Source organism: Malaclemys terrapin, chromosome 2 (genome assembly GCF_027887155.1).
Source record: "Malaclemys terrapin pileata isolate rMalTer1 chromosome 2, rMalTer1.hap1, whole genome shotgun sequence".
NCBI lineage: Eukaryota > Metazoa > Chordata > Testudines > Emydidae > Malaclemys > Malaclemys terrapin.
In genome coordinates this window covers 265,978,838-265,998,909 of record NC_071506.1, presented here as the reverse complement: position 1 = coordinate 265,998,909, position 20,072 = coordinate 265,978,838, and the positions used below count along the sequence as shown (strand labels likewise).

Sequence of the window (20,072 nt, the reverse complement as noted above, 5' to 3'; positions counted from 1 at the left end):
CAATCTTTTCAGGTGTTGTGCCTTTGGGTAAAACAGAAACAATTTGCTGTGATGCATGGAAGTAAGTGTTTCTGTCCAAGAATACTTGACTGTGAAGAATGATCTTGTCTCTGTGGGAAGAAGACACATCAAAACTCATGCCTCCCAAAAGCAGAGGTTTCGGAAACTCTTCTTGCAGACATAATTGCAACCAAAAAAGCTAGCAGAGACACTAAAACAATTTGTTTTGTGAACATAGATGACATAATATTCCACAATTGTTCTCTGACAATTGTGCTTAGGAATGGACTGGGTACTGTTAGCAAATTTGTGTAAGGAAAAAATAGTTACCTACCTTTCCATTCCAATGTAGGTATGTGCATACCTTGTACACAGTTAGTTGTTAGAGAACTTTTTCCCTTAGTGGTATCCTTCAGGGCATCTTGAGTGCCTTCTGTCACTCTGTGCCACTGCACACTGGTGTACAAGCGTGGAGCCGTCCCCCCCCGCACTCAGTTCCTTCTTACCGGATAGACTCCGAAAGAAAGGGGAAGAAGGTTGGGTCATGGCATGGACATGTACAACATATCTTTAAGAACAATAGTTTTGGAAAGCTAGGTAACCGTTTTCTTCAAGTGGTTGCATATGTCCATTCCACTGTAGGTGACAAGCAGATTAAAGTAAAGGTAGGTTTGGAGTCTACCTGAACAGCGATTTATAGAACAGCCTGTCAAAAACTGGCATAATTTCTGGACAGACGGGAAATGGCATAATGAGCATCAAAAATGTTCAACTGATGACCAGGTTGCTGTTTTGAATACACCTCTACCCTGATAATAACGCGACCCGATATAACACGAATTCGGATATAAGATATGGTAAAGCAGTGCTCCAGGGGGGTGGGGCTGCACACTCCGGCAGATCAAAGCAAGTTTGATATAACACAATTTCACCTATAACGCGCTAAGATTTTTTGGCTCCCGAGGACAGCGTTCTATTGGGGTAGAGGTGTATGTCTCAAATAGGTACTTGTGCTAGGAAGGTTGCTGAAGCTGTTCGCGCTCTAGTCAAATGAGCCAATACTCTAGGAGATGGCATGACATTAGCTAATTGGTAGCACAAGAAATCCAGGAAGAAATCTTTTGAGTGGAAATTGGTTTGCCTTTCACCTCTGAAACTGCAACTAATAACTACGATTATCTACTGGTGGGTGAAACGCTGAAATGACTGTCATAAATACTTTAAATGAACTGTCAGGCATTGATGTTTTACGTGCTACATATAATCCAAAACATTGATGGAAGCCTGCACTGGAGAGAGACTTCTCTGCTGAGGCCAGATAAAAAAAAACATTTCCATTTGGCCCAGTAAGTATGCATGTACAATGTTTTTTGCTATTCAGAAGCACCTGCTATTTTCCCTAAGTGCTCATGCCTTACCTTTTAGGGAAACGCATGACATTCAATGTCAAAGGGTTCAAGAAAATGCCATTCAAATGGATAGTTCAGTCATTTTATTAATTCTCTTTTTAAAAATATATAAAAAGGTACTGATTTTATTTCACACGAAATACTTGGAATATACCTACAAGCCCCTCCTCATAGCCGTTCCAAAATCTTTAATAATACATTATCTATGTATATACAAAATATTTCTGCATACTTTAAAAAAAGTTTCTGCACAATTGTTTTAAATATGAAAGGAATATAAAACTGATTTGTTTTTAAAAGTCATTTTCTTGCTAAGACTTTCAATGTATGTACGTACGTACAAAGTATAAGCTAGCATAATACAAGCATTCCAACAATTCACTGTTATATTAAATATGTTTAAGGTAACATATTGCTTGGCTTTATAAAAAACAATACATCTTTCTTCTTTCTACTTTTCATGACTTGAAGGCAGCGGTACAGTCAAGGATTCAAGATGTCCTCCAAAATTTTCACAGATGATTCATATAGGGTTCTGAAACCAGAGAAATCAGTGAGCAGCTGAATAAGACGTGCAAAAGAAACACCTTTGCCTATTTGCTTTTCAATAAATAGCTACTCCCTTATTTCTTTGAGAAGTTACACACCACTAGTTTAAGGAATTAAAGAAGTTGTTTTATTGGATTACATTTAAGAGGAACAATCTTGCTCAGCATTTCCATTCATCTCTTCGAATGATTATAGATTACAGCAGGGGTAGGCAACCTATGGCACACGTGCCGAAGGCGGCACGCGAGCTGATTTTCAGTGGCACTCACACTGCCCGGGTCCTGGCCACCGGTCTGGGGGCCTCTGCATTTTAATTTAATTTTAAATGAAGCTTCTTAAACATTTTTAAAACCTTATTTACTTTACATTCAACAATAGTTTAGTTATATATTATAGGACTTCTAGAAAGAGGCCTTCTAAAAATATTAAAATGTATTATTGGCATGCGAAACCTTAAATTAGAGTGAATAAATGAAGACTCGGCATACCACTTCTGAAAGGTTACCGACCCCTGGATTACAGTATAGCTACGGAGGATCAAATCTTTAATTTTAAAATCGACAAAAAAGTTTTAAATTTGAATAAAAGCCTGAATTTTTCCCCATTTTTACCAGCTTTAAATATGATCTAATTTGTTCTCTACTTTCAAAAAGGTATAAGAACAAGTAGAGTGTCTATTTAAATATTTTTAAAATACTGTATTGGTACTGTTTCTTAATATTTGACCTTCTACATACTTAAATCACTGTTCATTTACTTCTCTGAATATTTGATTTACTGCCCTTTTCTACCTCTGCCATCTTACTATCATATACACAGCATTAATCCTCTGAAGTCCAGTCTTGCCGCTTCCTCATTTCCCTTTTTCTTCTCTGCTCTCCACTTCCCTACCACCTCCTCTTCTGGTCACTCATTTTCCCCATTCCCTGCCAATCCACATAATTTCTGCATTCTCCTCTTTCTCCGGTATTTGTTTTCCCTAGTGCTGATCTTCCTGCATCTTTATCCTTGGTACTAACAGCCACCCATCTGTCACTTCAGATGTACTATCCTCAGCAACATTCCCACCCCTGCACACCCTGGAATCCTTACACCATCTCAAAAAAGATAACTGCTATCCCCAAACTTTTAATCTATCACTCTCCATTTTCTTGCATTCCTCATCCAACATTGCCTCTGCAGTTGCACTCTCTCACAGAACTTCTCACACTCACCCAGCCTTAAACTGTCCTCAGAAGACCATAGTCAAGGCATCTGGCTTATCGCCAAACACTAATGCAACATTTATCTTTGTAGATTTGATTTCTTGATGCTTGAATTCATATTGTGACAAACTGTCAGTTTTATTTTCCATGCATCATTTCTCCAATATTTGCAATGTTAGTTATTTGTAAGATTCTAAGGATGCCCTATATTAGCAATGCTAATCACTAACTTAAGTATTGTTCCAGGTGCCCGAAGAGCAAACATACAAGGAACAATTCAGGAATTTTATTTAATATTTTGTTTGGCTTTAGATCGTTAAACAGAGATGTCCCTTCACTGAGAGACTCATCATGCCCTAAGCTAATGGATGTCCAACTATAATAGAACTCAGAATGACTGTAAGGCACCGAAAAGAGGAAAAAACAAGGTAAATTTAAAGTCAATTGTATTAAATGCTCTTTACCTTTACTATTTTGAGTATGCTGCAGAAATTCTACACAAATAGTGAGAAACTATTTGCAAGTTCTCTTTAATTAGCACTTCAATGACAGAGCAATGAAGGGTTTGGAAAGACATCTATATGATAACGTGAGGAAAACGTTAAATGTTTCAGCATAAAAAAGTTAAATAGGTTTAATTTCAGTGCCCAGATACTGAAATGCTAATCATACTAAGCAAAGATGATTATATATATTATGAATTATATCATAATATTTCATAGCTTATTTGATTTGTTCAATGCAAACATCCATAATATTCGCTTTTAACTGTCAACTGAAACTGCTGTTTGGTGGGGGAGGAAGCAATGGGAAGGAGGAAGAAAGGGGGAGGAAGTGGAGAAGAGGAACTTGTGCAATGCTCCCTTGTAAAGTCATCCAAACGATGTTATAAGGGAGCGTTGCACAACTTTAAATGAGTATGTTCCCTAATGGAGCAACGACGTAACTTCGAAACAACGGTAAGCGAGGAGTTACTGTAATTCCCAAAGGGCTGACATTTTAAAATAATGTAAACAGATGTAAAAAGTAACAAATTAAGCTTTGAGAAGAGTAAATTTATTATAGTTGATGTTAGCATATATAAATTAGTAAGTTATCTGACCATATAATGAGCTGTGGACTAATTTGCAGACAATTTTGACTACAAGTTTTCCTCTGGCCAAACAGAATGAGAAAGACGTAATAATTAAAAGAAAATTGCTGTTTGCCAAAATAAGGCAGAGGTATATAAAATCATGAGTGGTATGGAGAAAGTGAATAAGGACAATTTATTTACTTGTTCCCATAATATAAGAACTAGGGGCCACCAAATGAAATTAATGGGCAGCAGGTTTAAAACAAATAAAAGGAAGTTCTTCACACAGCGTGCAGTCAACCTGTGGAACTCCTTGCTTGAGGAGGTTGTGAAGGCTAGGACTGTAACAGGGTTTAAAAGAGAACTAGATAAATTCATCGAGGTTAAGTCCATTAATGGCTATTAGCCAGGATGGGTAAGGAATGATGCCCCTAGCCTCTATTTGTCAGAGGGTGGAGATGGATGGCAGGAGAAAGATCACTTGATCATTTCCTGTTAGGTTCACTTCCTCTGGAGCACCTGGCATTGGTCACTGTCGGTAGTCAGGATACTGAGCTAGATGGACCTTTGGTCTGACCCAGTATGGCCATTCTTATGTTCTTAAGGCACGCTGCAATCAAAATATAATTGCATTTGAATCATTACAGTACACGAGACTAGTGGTCCATTATCGTCCAGCATCCTTTCTTGGATAGCAGCCAGTACCAAAAGCTTTTAAGGATGGTGCAAGAACCAGCCAATAGATGTGGGCAATTATGGAATATAACCAGCACATTGGGAAATTTCTTCTTAAAACCCTTTTGCAGTTAGTGGATTATGCCCAGAAGCACGAGTTTGTATATCCTTTCAAATTCTTTAAAAAAAAAATCCTATCTAATGAGGTTGTGGATGTTCTTACTATCTTTACCAATATTTAATCTTTTCTTAAACTCTGTTAAGCTCTCAATGATAGCATGTGGTACTTGTCACAGTAGAACTGTTTTGTGAAAAAGTATTTCTTTTTATCACATTTAAATTCTCTGCCTTTGAAATTCATTAAGTGTTCCCTTGTTTGTACATTACCAAAAAAAAAAAAAAAAAAAAAGCATAAACAGGACAGTCTCCTTACCACATATAATTTGGTGTACCAGATCATGTCACCCCATCTGTCTCTCTAAATAGTCCTAATCTTTTAATTCTCTTCATATGAAAGTTTTCCCATGCTTCTTATTTATTTAATTTTGGCTTGTTTGTTTTTGGAAAAAACATTACCAGAACTGAAAACAGTATTCTAGTTGAGGATGTGCCACTTATTTGTCATTATTTAATTTTTTCCATTCTGTAATGCATCCTAATGTTCTTTTTACTTTTTCACTGCAGTTGTTCATTCGCAGAGTTGGTGTTCATAGAGCTGTCCAAAGACACCCCAGACCACTTTCCTGCATGTTATAGTTAATTTACAATGCAGCAATGCATGAGTTCTTCACATTATTCCTTTGAATGAGCATTATTTTACATGTATCCATTCTTAATATCATCTATAATCATGTTGCCTATTTATCAAACTTTGTTAGTTTCACTGTAATTCCTCAGTGTTTTCTGCAGTTTTGACTAAATGAATTGCGTAATTTGAAAGTTTTGCCACCTCACTGCTCATTCCCTTTTCCAGATCATTACTAAATTTAACATTGGCGCTAATACAGAACTTTATGGAACCCCAGTGTTAACCACCTTTCAAGCATGATGAAAACTGACCATTTATAGATGTGTGGTAATTCTTCAAAAAGGGCCATTTTTCGGAATTTAACGTAGCCACCCTATACACGACACCCACATATCACTTGAAAGCTTAATTTATGTATGTTTAAATGAGGTATGGTGTGGTACTGTCAAGTGATGCCCTAAGCCTGTAGATGATATGAAACAATGGTACTCAAAATGAGAAAGTGTCATTTTTTGCACAGTTCTAGAATCACTGCAACATGACTAACAAACAGTAAAAACTGTAGTCAATTTCAATATCTTAATGTGGTGTTTATTGGTCAAATCTTCCAAATGCCAATGTATTAAAAGATCTGTATTGGTTTTGCATATGCAAATATTTTTTTAAAAAATGAAGCTGTTTAGCATGTGACAAAAATAGCAAATAAGATTTTGCAATATACTAACATGAAATGTTTCACATTGCATATTTTTATTTGTCAAAGTACCTCACAAGTGACCACAGTTTTATGTATTTTCAATTAAAATTTGCTGACCAGATCAGTCTCTCACTGAAAGCTGTAGCAGTAGATTGCATGCCCATAGTTTGTATTGCATAGTGGCTAAATATACATGTATGTGAATTCCTAATGTCATGCTTCTTTATCTGTAACCTTTTGTACATACAGTGTTGCATCTAGTATGCGTGGTAGAACGTTTTAATTTATAATTGCCTATGCATGCAATACTAGTGTTTGAAATATTTTAGAAACCAGCTTTTTAATTCAGTGACACTTATGCACAGGTCAGTATTATTGTTAGAGATGACACAGCTTAATATTATGAATATGCAAAATGAGAGAGAGAGAGAGAAGTGGCCTAAAAAGAAAAGACGGTTACTCACCGTTGTAACTGTTGTTCTTCGAGATGTGTTGCTCATATCCATTCCATTAGGTGTGTGCGCGCCGCGTGCACGATCGTCGGAAGATTTTCTACCCTAGCAACACCGGCGGGTCGGCTGTGGAGCCCCCTAGAGTGGCGCCTTCATGGCGCTGAATATATACCCCAGCCGACCCGGCGCCCCCTCAGTTCCTTCTTGCCGGCTACTCCGACAGTGGGGACGGGGGGCGGGTTTGGAATGGATATGAGCAACATCTCGAAGAACAACAGTTACAACGGTGAGTAACCGTCTTTTCTTCTTCGAGTGCTTGCTCATATCCATTCCATTAGGTGACTCCCAAGCCCAACTTAGGTGGTGGGGTCGGAGTGAGACATTGCTGTGTGCAAAACCGCTGATCCGAAAGCAGCATCGTCTCTGGACTGCTGCACTAGTGCATAGTGAGCTGTAAATGTGTGGACTGACGACCAAACCGCTGCTCTACAAATGTCCTGGATCGGAACTTGTGCCAGGAAAGCCGTCGAGGAAGCCTGGGCCCTCGTGGAGTGAGCGGTGAGGTGCGGTGCTGAGACACCTGCCAGGTCATAGCAAGTCCGGATGCAAGACGTAATCCAGGAGGATAGGCGTTGTGAGGAGACCGGTGAGCCTTTCATTCGGTCGGCCACTGCAACGAAGAGTTGCGTCGTCTTTCTAAAGTGCTTTGTGCGGTCAATATAGAAGGCCAGGGCCCTTCGTACGTCCAGGGAATGCAAACGTTGATCCTGGCGAGTGGCATGTGGTTTGGGATGAAAGACCGGGAGAAAGATGTCCTGGTTGATATGAAAAGGAGAAACCACCTTAGGGAGAAAGGCAGGATGTGGACGAAGCTGCACTTTATCCTTATGGAAAACTGTATAAGGGGGCTCGGATGTAAGCGCCCTGAGTTCAGAAACGCGCCTTGCTGAGGTGATGGCTACAAGGAAGGCTGTCTTCCAGGATAGGTACAAAAGTGAACAGGTGGCCAGTGGCTCGAATGGAGGACCTGTGAGCTTGGAGAGAACCAGGTTGAGGTCCCACGTCTGAACGGGTTGACGTTGTTGTGGGTACATCCGGTCTAAGCCCTTGAGGAATCTAACGACCATCGGGTTAGAGAATACCGAGGACGCGAGTTCCCCTGGGTGAAAGGCCGATATAGCGGCCAGGTGAACTCTAATTGAAGATATCGCCAACCCCTGCTGTTTTAGGGAGAGGAGATATTCCAAAATGAGAGGAATGGGTGCCTGCAACGGGGACATGGCTCGTTGTTCGCACCAACAGGAGAACCGCTTCCACTTGGCCAGGTACGTGGTGCGTGTTGAGGGCTTCCTACTGCTCAGCAGAATCTGTTGGACAGAGTGCGAGCATTGCTGCTCTGCCTGGGTGAACCATGGAGCAGCCACGCCGTGAGGTGGAGTGATTGCAGGTCGGGGTGACGCAGCCGGCCGTGGTCCTGAGAGATGAGATCCGGACACAACGGAAGCGGGATCGGTGTCTGAACCGAGAGTTCCAACAGTGTGGTGTACCAATGTTGTCTCGGCCACGCTGGAGCGACCAGAATTACCTGTGCCTGGTCTCTGCGCAATTTGAGCAGTACCTTGTGGACCAGAGGAAACGGAGGGAAGGCATAAAACAGGTGGTCTTTCCAGGGAAGGAGAAACGCATCCGAGAGGGAGCCCGGAGCTCGACCTTGTAGGGAGCAGAACACGTGGCACTTCCTGTTGTCTCGAGATGCAAACAGGTCTATCTGGGGAAACCCCCACTTTTGGAAGATGGAATGTATGATGTCCGGACGGATAGACCACTCGTGCGTCTGGAAGGACCTGCTGAGTCGGTCCGCTAGAGTGTTCTGGACTCCAGGGAGGAACGATGCCGTGAGATGGATTGAGTGGGCGATGCAGAAGTCCCACAGGCGAATGGCCTCTTGGCATAGAATTGACGAACGTGCTCCTCCTTGCTTGTTGATGTAAAACATGGCCGTGGTGTTGTCGATGAGAACTAACACACATCGGCCACGTAGGAGGTTGAGAAATGCCTGGCACGCCAGGCGCACCGCCATCAGTTCCCGAACATTGATGTGCAGGGCTAGCTGGGGTGCAGTCCACAGGCCCTGGGTATGGTGTTCGTTGAGATGGGCGCCCCAACCCAGAGATGAAGCGTCTGTGACCAGGTGCAGAGAGGGTTGTGGGGCGTGAAATGGCATCCCCTCGCAGACCACATTGTGATCTAGCCACCAGGTGAGGGAGGTCAGGACCGAGATCGGGACCGTGACCACCATGTTCAGGCTGTCCCGATGTGGTCGATATATTGACGACACCCAGGTCTGGAGTGGGCGAAGCCGAAGTCTGGCATGCCTGGTTACGTACGTGCAGGAAGCCATGTGACCCAGCAGGGTAAGGCACGACCTCACCGTGGTAGTTGGGAACGTCTGGAGCCCTTGAATGAGGCTCGTGATGGTGCCAAATCAGTTGTCTGGCAGGATGGCTTGTGCACGTCTGGAGTCTAGAACTGCGCCTATGAATTCTATTCTCTGGGTAGGTTCTAGAGTGGATTTGTCCTTGTTGAGTAGGATGCCCAACTCGTTGAATGTGTGCACTATTATGTGGACGTGAGCTTGAACTTGCTCCTTGGTGCGACCGCGTACCAGCCAGTCGTCTAGGTACGGGAACACCTGTATCCCTTGCCGACGAAGGTACGCTGCCACGACAGCCATACATTTCGTGAACACTCTTGGGGCCGAGGATAGGCCGAAGGGAAGGACTGCAAATTGGTAGTGCACCACGTTTACCACGAATCGCAGGAAGCGTCTGTGAGGTGGGTAAATTGAGATGTGAAAGTATGCGTCTTTCATGTCGAGGGCGGCGAACCAGTCTCCAGGATCGAGGGAAGGGATAATGGCCCCCAGAGAGACCATGCAGAACTTCAACTTTACTACGAATTTGTTGAGTCCGCGCAAGTCCAAGATGGGCCACAGACCTCCTTTGGACTTGGGGATCAGGAAGTAACGGGAATAAAATCCCCTGCCCCTTAACTCTATCGGAACCTCCTCTATGGCCCCCATGGCCAGGAGCGTAGAAACCTCCTGTATAAGAAGTTGCTCGTGAGAAGGGTCCCTGAAGAGGGACGGGGAAGGGGGGTGGGCGGGGGGAATAGAAGAAAACTGGATAGTGTATCCCCTCTCCACTGTGCGGAGGACCCAACGGTCCGAAGTTATAAGGGACCAAGCACGGTGGAAGTGGGAGAGACGATCCCGAAGGGAGGGGGCTGGATCCTGGGGGATGACTAGGGCGCCGTCCTCGACCGCACCTTCAAAAGTTCTGCCTGGGGCCTGAAGGTGGTCTAGGTGGCCCCTGGTTCTGGCCGGGTTGAGGGCCGGCCCACCTTCTTCTACCACCTCGCCCTCGCCTCCGGGTCGAGTCCTGTCTCTGACGAGGCGGGGGGGGGTAGAAGCGCTGAGGCTGCGGCCTAAATGGTCTGCGCTGAGGGCCCACAACATGCATCCCCAGGGAGCGCATGATTGTTCTCGAGTCCTTGAGGCTCTGCAGACGAGAGTCCGTCTTGTCCGAGAACAATCCATGTCCCTCAAAGGGCAGATCCTGTAGGGTTTGCTGCAGCTCCGGAGGCAAACCCGAAACCTGAAGCCAGGAGATCCTCCGCATAGCGATACCCGAAGCCAGGGTCCTCGCAGCTGAGTCTGCTATGTCCAAGGAGGCCTGCAAGGAGGTCCGAGCCACCTTCTTACCCTCCTCTACCATGGCTCCAAACTCTTCCCTGGACTCTTGGGGAATCAACTCCTTAAACTTCCCCATAGAGTTCCAGGAGTTAAAATTGTAACGGCTCAATAGCGCCTGTTGGTTCGCCGCTCTAAGTTGCAGCCCTCCGGCTGAGTAAACCTTACGGCCAAACAAATCGAGCCGCTTAGCCTCTTTTGATTTAGGCGCTGCAGCCTGCTGGCCGTGGCGCTCTCGTGCGTTCACTGATGCCACCACCAATGAACACGGTTGGGGGTGGGTATACAAGTACCCGTAGTCCTTAGATGGGACAAAGTACTTCCTTTCCACCCCTCTCGCTGTGGGTGGGATAGAGGCAGGAGTTTGCCATATCGTATCCGCATTGATTTGTATCGTGCGGATCAGGGGTAACGCTACCCTCGATGGGGCATCCGCTCCAAGGATATTCATGATCGGGTCGTGCACCTCCACTATCTCCTCCGCCTGCAGGTCCATATTACGGGCCATCCTGCGCAGAAGATCCTGGTGAGCCCGAAGATCTATTGGAGGTGGGTCTGTGCACGATGTGCCCGCCACTGCCTCATCCGGAGAAGAAGAGGAAGATGCCTCCGGTGGAACAGGATCCAAGGGCTGGTCCTGGTCTCTCTGTTCCTGGGCTGGAGCATCACCTGCGCCTGGGTCCAGGGCGTCAGGTGGTGCGGACACAGAAGCCTCCATGCCCCCTGGCGGAGGCCGCGAAATGGTGGACTCCGGGGCCCCTCTGATGGAGTGACCGGAGCGAGAGGTCGAAGCAATTGGAGCCCCTTGCGCCTGATGGTACGCCCACGGGGTCCAAAACGACCAGTGAGATGGGCCATGAGAATGGTCCTCTGCCATCTCCTGCCAATGGCCCAAGTCCTGTTCCTCGGCTTGCCCCTGAGGGGGGTATGCCGATCTCGAGAGGCCCTCCGAGGAGTGGGACTCCGATCTCGATGGCCACGGCGGTGCCGAGAGCGTCGAGACGATTCCGATTGGCTGCGGTGCCGCACGGTGCCGGTCCGGAGATGATCTATCTCTACGCGGTGCCGGCGATCGGTGCCGGGACCGCGACCGGTGCCGATGACCTCGTCGGTGCCGGGAGTCGGATCTGGACCTCGAGTATGCCCGGTGCCGGGAGCGGCCTCTCGACGTCGAGCGTCGACCGTAGCGGTGCTGAGAACTACGTCTCGACGTTGATCGGTGCCGACGATCATAGCGGTGCCGAGACGTAGAGCGGTGCCGCGAAGAAGATCTTGGCCGCGAGTACGACCGGTGCCGAGGCGATATTCGGTGCCGGGACTGCGAGCGGCGTGGGGACCTGCTTCGGGACCTGGATCGGTGCCGAGGTTCCAGCCCTTGCGATGAAGGGCGCATCACGGCAGGTTTCCCCCTCGACTGGACCGGGCGAGTCAACGGTGCAGTCGGTGCCGGTGGTTGAGGCGGTGCCGGCTCCGTGAGAGCTATTAAGTCTCTCGCCGCCGCGAAGGTCTCTGGAGTCGACGGGAGGCACTGTATCACTGCCGGTCTCGGTGGAGACGCTATCTGCACCGGACTCAACGGCTTCGGCGCCGGAGTCGACGGTGCTGGAGGCACCTGTTTCCGGTGCTCCACCGGCGGACGCGGCTCTACCCCCGGCACTGGGGGAGCCGGCGTCTTCGGCACGGATGTCCCCGTCTTATGGGCTTTTTTATGCCCCGGGGATAATGACCGGCGCCGAGCCACTGCTTGCGGTGCCGACGAGGTCCGGTGCCGGGGAGGCTTGTCTGACGCCACTCGCGTGGTCGTCATAGCCGGTGCCGCCGGGGCACTGCGCACCGAGGTGCTAGGTGCCGGGGCCTGACTTGTAGATGGAGCGTCCGGACTAAGTGCCGCCTCCATCAGGAGTTGCCGGAGCCGAAAGTCCCGCTCCTTCTTGGTCCTTGGTCTGAAGGCCTTACAGATCTTGCACTTGTCTGTTTGATGGGACTCTCCCAGGCACTTCAGACAGGAGTCGTGCGGGTCGCTCGTGGGCATAGGCTTAGCGCAGGAGGCGCACTGCTTGAAGCCGGGAGCGTTGGGCATGAGCCCGGCCCCGCGGCCGGGGGAGAAAGGGGGAGACGACCCCCTTAATCCCCTGAACTACTTAGAACAACTAGAACAACTTTTAAACTATTTAACTATTTAACTATAAACACTATAACTATAACTATAACTGTGATACAACAAACTAAGCTAGGGAGAGTGGAGAACAGCTAAGCAGCGCTCCACAGTTCCAACGACCGTCAGGGGCGGTAAGAAGGAACTGAGGGGGCGCCGGGTCGGCTGGGGTATATATTCAGCGCCATGAAGGCGCCACTCTAGGGGGCTCCACAGCCGACCCGCCGGTGTTGCTAGGGTAGAAAATCTTCCGACGATCGTGCACGCGGCGCGCACACACCTAATGGAATGGATATGAGCAAGCACTCGAAGAAGAAATAATGAATACAAAGTCCACAAACAAGTCCTTGCCTCTGCACTGAAGAGGGATGAAGTGCATGTTATAGCTCTTACCAACCATGTCATCAACAATATGACAAACCCATTTAACCCTGAATCACATCCAGAGGTGCTTATCAACATATCTACTGGACAGCATGTAACATCAGATGTACAAGAGTCTCCACTGAAAACAGCAGATGTTGGTAAAGAACAAATGGGAAGATTTTTGAGAGGTGCACTTGATTATGATGGAACACATAGCTAGATAAGTCCAGTCTAGAAATCTGGTATCAAAACATTTGTTGACATGGCCAAGATGACCACATTTAAATTTGGCAAGGGAGGGACATCACAGCAGTTATCAGTCCAGAAATTGTTTTCCGCAGAGCTCTGTCCTTAGCAAGATACAGAGATGATGTTTCAGTGACAACTGTTATGTCCTGTACCTGTGTCCCTCTTCCATGGTGATGGAACAATGAGAAGAACAGACAAAGCTGAATTAGGGCATCATCTAGAAGCTCAAGTTGAAAGAATCTATGAGCTAAGACCATTCAAAAGAGAAACCATAGTGTACATCAGAGATGTCACGACTGTCATACAAATGATGGCTAGCGCCAAATTCCACACATTCAGTGAACTGACTGCTGAGTACTTAAGACAGGTTCTAAAAGGATTTGACAAAGCTAATTCTGTAATCATAGTCTTTGACAAATATGACGACAACAGCAACTCTGAAAACTGCAAAAAGACAGCATCAGACAGGATCTAAGGTTGGATGCAAGAAATACCAAGTGATTGGTGGGCGCCCTCTGACTCCATGAAAAAAGTTTCTATATGTGGCATCCAACAAGCAGTCACTTGTAAAATTATTCTGTGAACAAATGGTTCAAAATGCACATAAGAATGGAGGAGCACAGCACAAACACTCCTTCTTGCTGGAAGCTTTTGCAATGGTGAAGTAGCTAAGTCCATTACCAGCAGAGGAGATGAAGAAGTCCAAGACTGGTCTAGTAACACAAGAGAAAATGGACACAAGGATGCTTCTGCATGCTATATGTGCCAATATGGCTTTTGGTCTCTTGGTGAAAAAGGAACTATAGTAATTAGTCACCTGATGCACATGTTTTGGTCCTTGCTATTCACTACTTTCCAAAAATGGAACACAAACAACATCTAGATTGAAACAGGTACCATTACCAGCACAAATGACAGGCATTGCTTCATATCTGTGCATGCAATTTGTGGCACATTCAATCCTGACTTTTGAAACATACTTCCTGCTGTACATGTATTAATAGGATGGGATTGTGTCATCCCCTATTTGGTATTACAAAAATATCTGTGATTAATGTTGTGAACACAAAGAGCTTACCACTTCAGAGCTTGCTAAATTGGGGGAAGAGTAATGGACAAGCTGCAATGTCTGCAGCAAAGAAGTTGGTAGCAATGCTGTATGACCAGAGTGAGAATGAAAAGGAGACTCTCAGAAATCTGAATTGCTTGTACCTCAATCTATCCATCAAAAAGGATGAGCCACTGGCCAAACTCCCACTGTGTGAGGACAGTTTTGAAATGCATGTCAAAAAAGCATCTTGGCAAGCAAAAGTTTAGATGCTTTCACACATAGGTAAACCAGATATTAGATCACCATTGCGACATGGATAGAAAAATGTGGACGAAGAACTATTTCTGTATTCTTCAAGGGCCCAATGGCACCTGAGCTTCTACGAGACCTTATTTGTGCCTGTACCAGTAGAGGTCACTGCACAATCAACTGTGTCTGTAGTTAGAACAATATTCCTTGCACAGAACTCGTCACATGCCAAGACAATGAATATTTGGTAACCCATGCACTCTCGCTAGAGATCATTATAATGATGTTCACTAGAAATGTCATCAGTGCTATTACATTTCAACGATAACTGTACAAGTTTATCAGATATTGCTTTACCCTTTAGATTGTTATTGTGATGCTCTGAAGTCAAAGAAATTCAATTTTATGTCTCGAAATACAGAGTGTCATTAAACTAACAGAAACCAATTTAAGTATTTCAAAGTGGTCATTTTAACATGTTGATAGTGACATTGTTTATCCTCATTTCTGTGGTAACAGCTGCACATCATACCTCATCTTAAAGTAGACGTAATAAGCTTCCAAATAATCCATAGTGTGCATGTGTGTAGAGAAGGATTAAGTAGACCAAATAGGTGCTGTCTGCTACTCATGCCCATTATTCCCTCTCTTTTTTGTTTCCATTATAGAACTTTGCCTATTGCCCCAGAACTACAAGAACTAACTACGGAATCTGAGCTTCTATCACACATTTTTTGAAAGTCCACGTAAATTATATCAACTAGTTCTCCTTATTTTGTTGACATACTGTAAGATTAGTGAGGCACCATTTTCCTTAGCAGAAGCCATATTGGTTTGTCCCTATCATAACAATGATCATTTAGGTATTTTATAATTCTATTACCATCATCATTTCAACCAGCACAAAAAGTAAGGCTTGCTGGTCTGTAATTTCCAGAAACACAGGGCACGTTTTTAAAAGAAAGATACATTTGCTACCGTTCAATTCTCTGGGATAGCAGCAGATTTCAATGAATGATTGCATTCTTTGTTAGTAGCTCAGTTACTTCATTCTTAAGTTCTTTCAAAATTTTAAGGTGTATATGATCAGGTCTTAGTGACTGGTTGTCTTTTTAATGTATCAGATTATTCCAGCACCTTCTCCTTTGACACCTTATTTTCTGACAGTACCTCATCTTTTTACCAGCAAACAGTAGGTCCTTCCCCATCCTCCACATTCTCAGGGATGAAGACTAATACAAAGAAATCGCTTAGCTTCCCTGAAACATACTTTATCCTCTTTGATTGTTCCCTTTATTCCCTCTTCTATGAGTATCTTAAAAATATCTTTTTTTAAAAGCTAGTTGTGGCTGTTTGCTCTTCAAATTCCATTTTAGCATTCCTAATTTCCATTTTACATATTTTCTTCCACAGGCTGTCTTAGGTCTTTTTTACCATCTTTTCCCACCATTAAACCAATGTGCTTTAAAAAAAACCAGAAGACACGAAACAGATGTGCATCAATGCCTCCCTGCTGCAATCACAGGAAACTGGACTGTCCAATTTGCCCACCAATTCCTAATAAAAATTGTTGGAACCATACTACAAATATATGCATGTCATCAACGGCTATAACTTATATTTGTTATCCCGAGAACTCTGAAGAGATTATAATTAGGCAAGGTGGAGATTTTGAATATATTACATTTTATTTCTATCTGAATGCAGTAAATAAGAGTATTTTTAGTGTTAATGAAACTATGAACTTTTGTTTCAGACCATATGCAAAGTTAAAATGTAAGTGGTTGTAAAATTAGCATTTTTTACTTTTAACCTGTGAAACAGAAGAGACTAATTTGGTCTAAAGCCAACCTCCTATAAAGCTGAAATTGCACCAAAAGCAGAATCTAATGACTGTGGTAAGGCACTAAAATAATTTTTTATGACCCTGGATATATTTTTAGCTAGAGATATTCATATTCGCTAATACACACAATGCAGAGAAAACCCCTCAGCTCTAATACTATGAAACAGCAAAGTTACAAAGAATGCTTGCTTTTCTCTGTGCAGTTCTTAGTGAGATTGGACTTCAAATTTAACTTTTACATCTTGTTCTATATACTGTAGAACCCACAATACTCCAATCTGCTTCCTTTTAAAGAACAAAACATGTAAAGAGAATTTCCTAGTTCAGCTCCCCCTTTCAGATGGTAAGTTAGTTCCTTAACTGGGCTCAATAGCCTGCAACATTTTGGCACTATTTTAATCCCTCTATATCAGTGGTTCTCAAACTTTTGTACTGGTGACCCCTTTCACATAGCAAGCCTCTGAGGGTGACCCCCCCCCCTTATAAATTACAAACACTTTTTTATATATTTAACACCATTATAAATGCTGGAGGGAAAGCAGGGTTTGAGGTGGAGGCTGACAGCTCACGACCCCCCATGTAATAAGCTTGCGACCCACTCAGGGGTCCCGACCCCAGTTTGAGAACCACTGTTGTATCATATGGATTTCAATAAATTTCTTCACCAGCAAGCACAGAATCTTGCAGCCCTTTTTCAATCAGTGGGTTTTTCCCCCGTACAGCAGATTTACCTTTCAATGCTGCTAGATTCTTCCACGTCAACTTCTCTGCATGTCATCAGCTTCTTTTGAAGGGCATGTGCAATATCCTTAACAAGTGAAGCTTTGTGCTTACCTATTTGAAATATGTTAAAAAAAAAAAGTCTGCATAGTCCTGTGTAGCATCTATATAACAACTTAACAGTTTGTTAAAAACTGGCGACATATTTACTTAGATTTTCATTACACAAGTTAAGTGTATAAATTTGTGCTTGTGAATGCTATTCTATTCCTATAAAACAAGATAGGAGGACTATGTTAGCCTAGCAGATAAAGTTTTTTATTTTTTTAAAAGACCCCACGAAGTTTTAGATCCAATGTCTAATAGCATTCCTTACAACTTTGCATTTTTCTTTTTAACTCTGCATTCCTATAAAAATTACTACTTCTGAATTTCCACAGCTAACTGGAAAAATAATGTAACATTTTAAAATTAAGTTGGACTAAAATCTACTACTGACAAAAGTCTGCATTGGAGACAAAATTAGTTTGACTCACCTTTGATTATAACAACTATGTACGCAGCAGCTGTAAGACTAATAATTCCTTCAATTTCTTCACAGACAATGCATTCCATTAATTCATTTAAAAATGACCTAGAAGAAAATCAAAGGCACATGGGGAAACACATTCCTTTAAAAACATAAATAGGACTTTTAATTGTCCCCCCCCAACAACAGTAGTTCTCCAAACCGTCACATGGGAAACAATGATCTAGGATCAATCATGAGACTCCAAAACACAGTTTAAGTGTGGAAATCTCAAATGTACTTCTTACAGAAGATTAACAACTGGCTGATCTCTGGAGTTTCACTGCTGATTGCTTCCTCTGAACCTATGTATTCTGTTCAGTGGTGGCTGCTTAGGAATGGAACAAGGGAATTTAGGTGAAATAATTCATATGAGAAGAGGAGCAGCAGTAACCAAAAAATAAAGATTTTTTGGTGTATTCAGAAAAGAAAAAACAATTCAGACAGAAAAAAGAAAAGTCCTTAAAAGGTAAAAATACTGGCTCTAAAATAAACTGGAATTGTAACTCATTTAATTGTCTGTCATTTACTGTGGAAGTCAAACAAGTTGATGACGGTGTGAACCAAACTCCAGACAGTGCTCTACAAATCTCAGATATTGGAATGACTCAGAGAAACAGCAGAGGTTGCTTAAGCTCTGGTGGAATGGAACTTTATCAGTGTATCCTGGATCAGATGGATCCAGACACACTATTGTATATAGCAATTTCTAATAATGCCTAAATAGGTTTTGGACTGTATTTGTATTATCATAGCACCCTGGAGCACTAGTCATGGACTCCATTGTGCTAGGTGCTATACAAACAAAACAAAGGGACAGTTCCTGCCTCCAAAGAGTTTATGATCTAAGTAAAAAATTAGGGAACGAGTGAAGACTCCCTGTTCTGGAACTGCACAGGTAGCTCCACCGCTCTGAGGGTATGTCTACACTACCCGCCAGATCCGTGGGCAGCGATCGATCCAGCAGGGGGTGATTTATCGCATCGATCCCTGAGTGCTACTGCAAGAGGTGCAGGCAGAGTCGAGGGGGGAGCAGCAGCAATCGACTCACCGCAGTGAAGACACCGTGGTGAGTAGGTCTAAGTACGTCGACTTCAGCTACGTTATTCACGTATGTGAAGTTGCGTAACTTAGATCGACACCCCCCCCCCCCCCAGTGTAAACCAGGCCTGAGTTGCAGAAGGGAGTTCATTTCCTTTCTTAGTAATATCTTGTGAGAGGGATCCCTGGAAAGAGACAGGGAAAGAGGGTAGGGAATGAATGGAACTGGATGGTGTATCCCTATAACCTTGGACCACTTGGTCCTGGAAATCTGGTTCCAGGCTCTCTGAAAACAAGACGGTTCCCAAAACAGGGTGGGGCAGACCTCAGACTCTTGACCGTACCCTCAAACCTCCTGATGCGGAATATATGGTTTTCCTCCTCTGGAACCTCTGCCTCTTCCTTGGAGGATCTTTGCTGGCCATAATAGGATTAGAGGGATTGACTATGTCTCTGATAATTCTGAGGCCTGTATTGTGTCTCTTCCAGAACCTAAGATGGCTTGAGTCCTTTAACAGGTGCACGGTTTCATTATTATGCTTAATTAAGAGGTCAGAGTAACTGAAGGTGGTCATTTAGACCTCCTTTGGTATCCCTGAGGACTGCAACCAAGCAACCTGCATGATTGCGGAGTCAGAGGCTTCAATGAGAGGTCCATGCAACCAGATGCCACTCTAACACCAGGGACTTAGGTTCCTGCAGCAGCACAGAGAGGAACTTTGTCCTGGGGTGTTCACTTGAGTACTCCCTGCTGCTTAGACATCTCTTGGACAGCAGTTATGACCAAGGATCCAGGCACTATATGGTTATAAAAGTATTCAACCTCCTTAGAGATGACTGATAGCACCTATATCTGTACCGAAGAGTCACTCTGAGGTGGGCACCACTGAAGCTCCAGGACTCAATGTTGAGAAAGGTCCCACTTCTTGACTATGGAAGTGGGCATCACTGAAACTGAGCTTTGCCATAGGTATCTACCAGGACCAATGAACACAGACTGTCTAGACATTTGCAAGACTTCTCCAGTGAATGCCACACACCTTGGACATTCTAGTGGAGAATAGTGCATGAGAAGTTTCTAGTTTTCTGGCTGGGTCAGAACAGCTGGGTGGACAGCCTCATCAGGAGAAGAGCACAAAAAGCACTTGAGAAATAAGGCTGGATCTCTGACTCCTGCATATTTTCCTGTTCAAATTCCTGGTCCTGAAGGTATGATTGTATGCTGGATCACTTGGCTTTCCTGGGGGTCTATGGAAGAAGGAGACC

General features: G+C 44.2%; 1 protein-coding gene across 1 annotated transcript in view; it reads right to left on the bottom strand.

Moving 5' to 3' along the window:
• Positions 1–1,477: 1,477 nt before the first annotated feature.
• The window catches only part of NCAPG2 (non-SMC condensin II complex subunit G2), a 127,778-nt gene continuing 109,183 nt past the window's right edge, over positions 1,478–20,072 (bottom strand). Inside the window, exons 26-28 of the mRNA XM_054017023.1 lie at positions 17,734–17,831; positions 17,209–17,311; positions 1,478–1,944 (exon numbers count right to left, since the gene is read on the bottom strand). Of these exons, the coding sequence (XP_053872998.1) occupies positions 1,893–1,944; positions 17,209–17,311; positions 17,734–17,831 (253 nt within the window). The 3' untranslated portion in view covers positions 1,478–1,892. The remainder of the gene's footprint in view (positions 1,945–17,208; positions 17,312–17,733; positions 17,832–20,072) is intronic.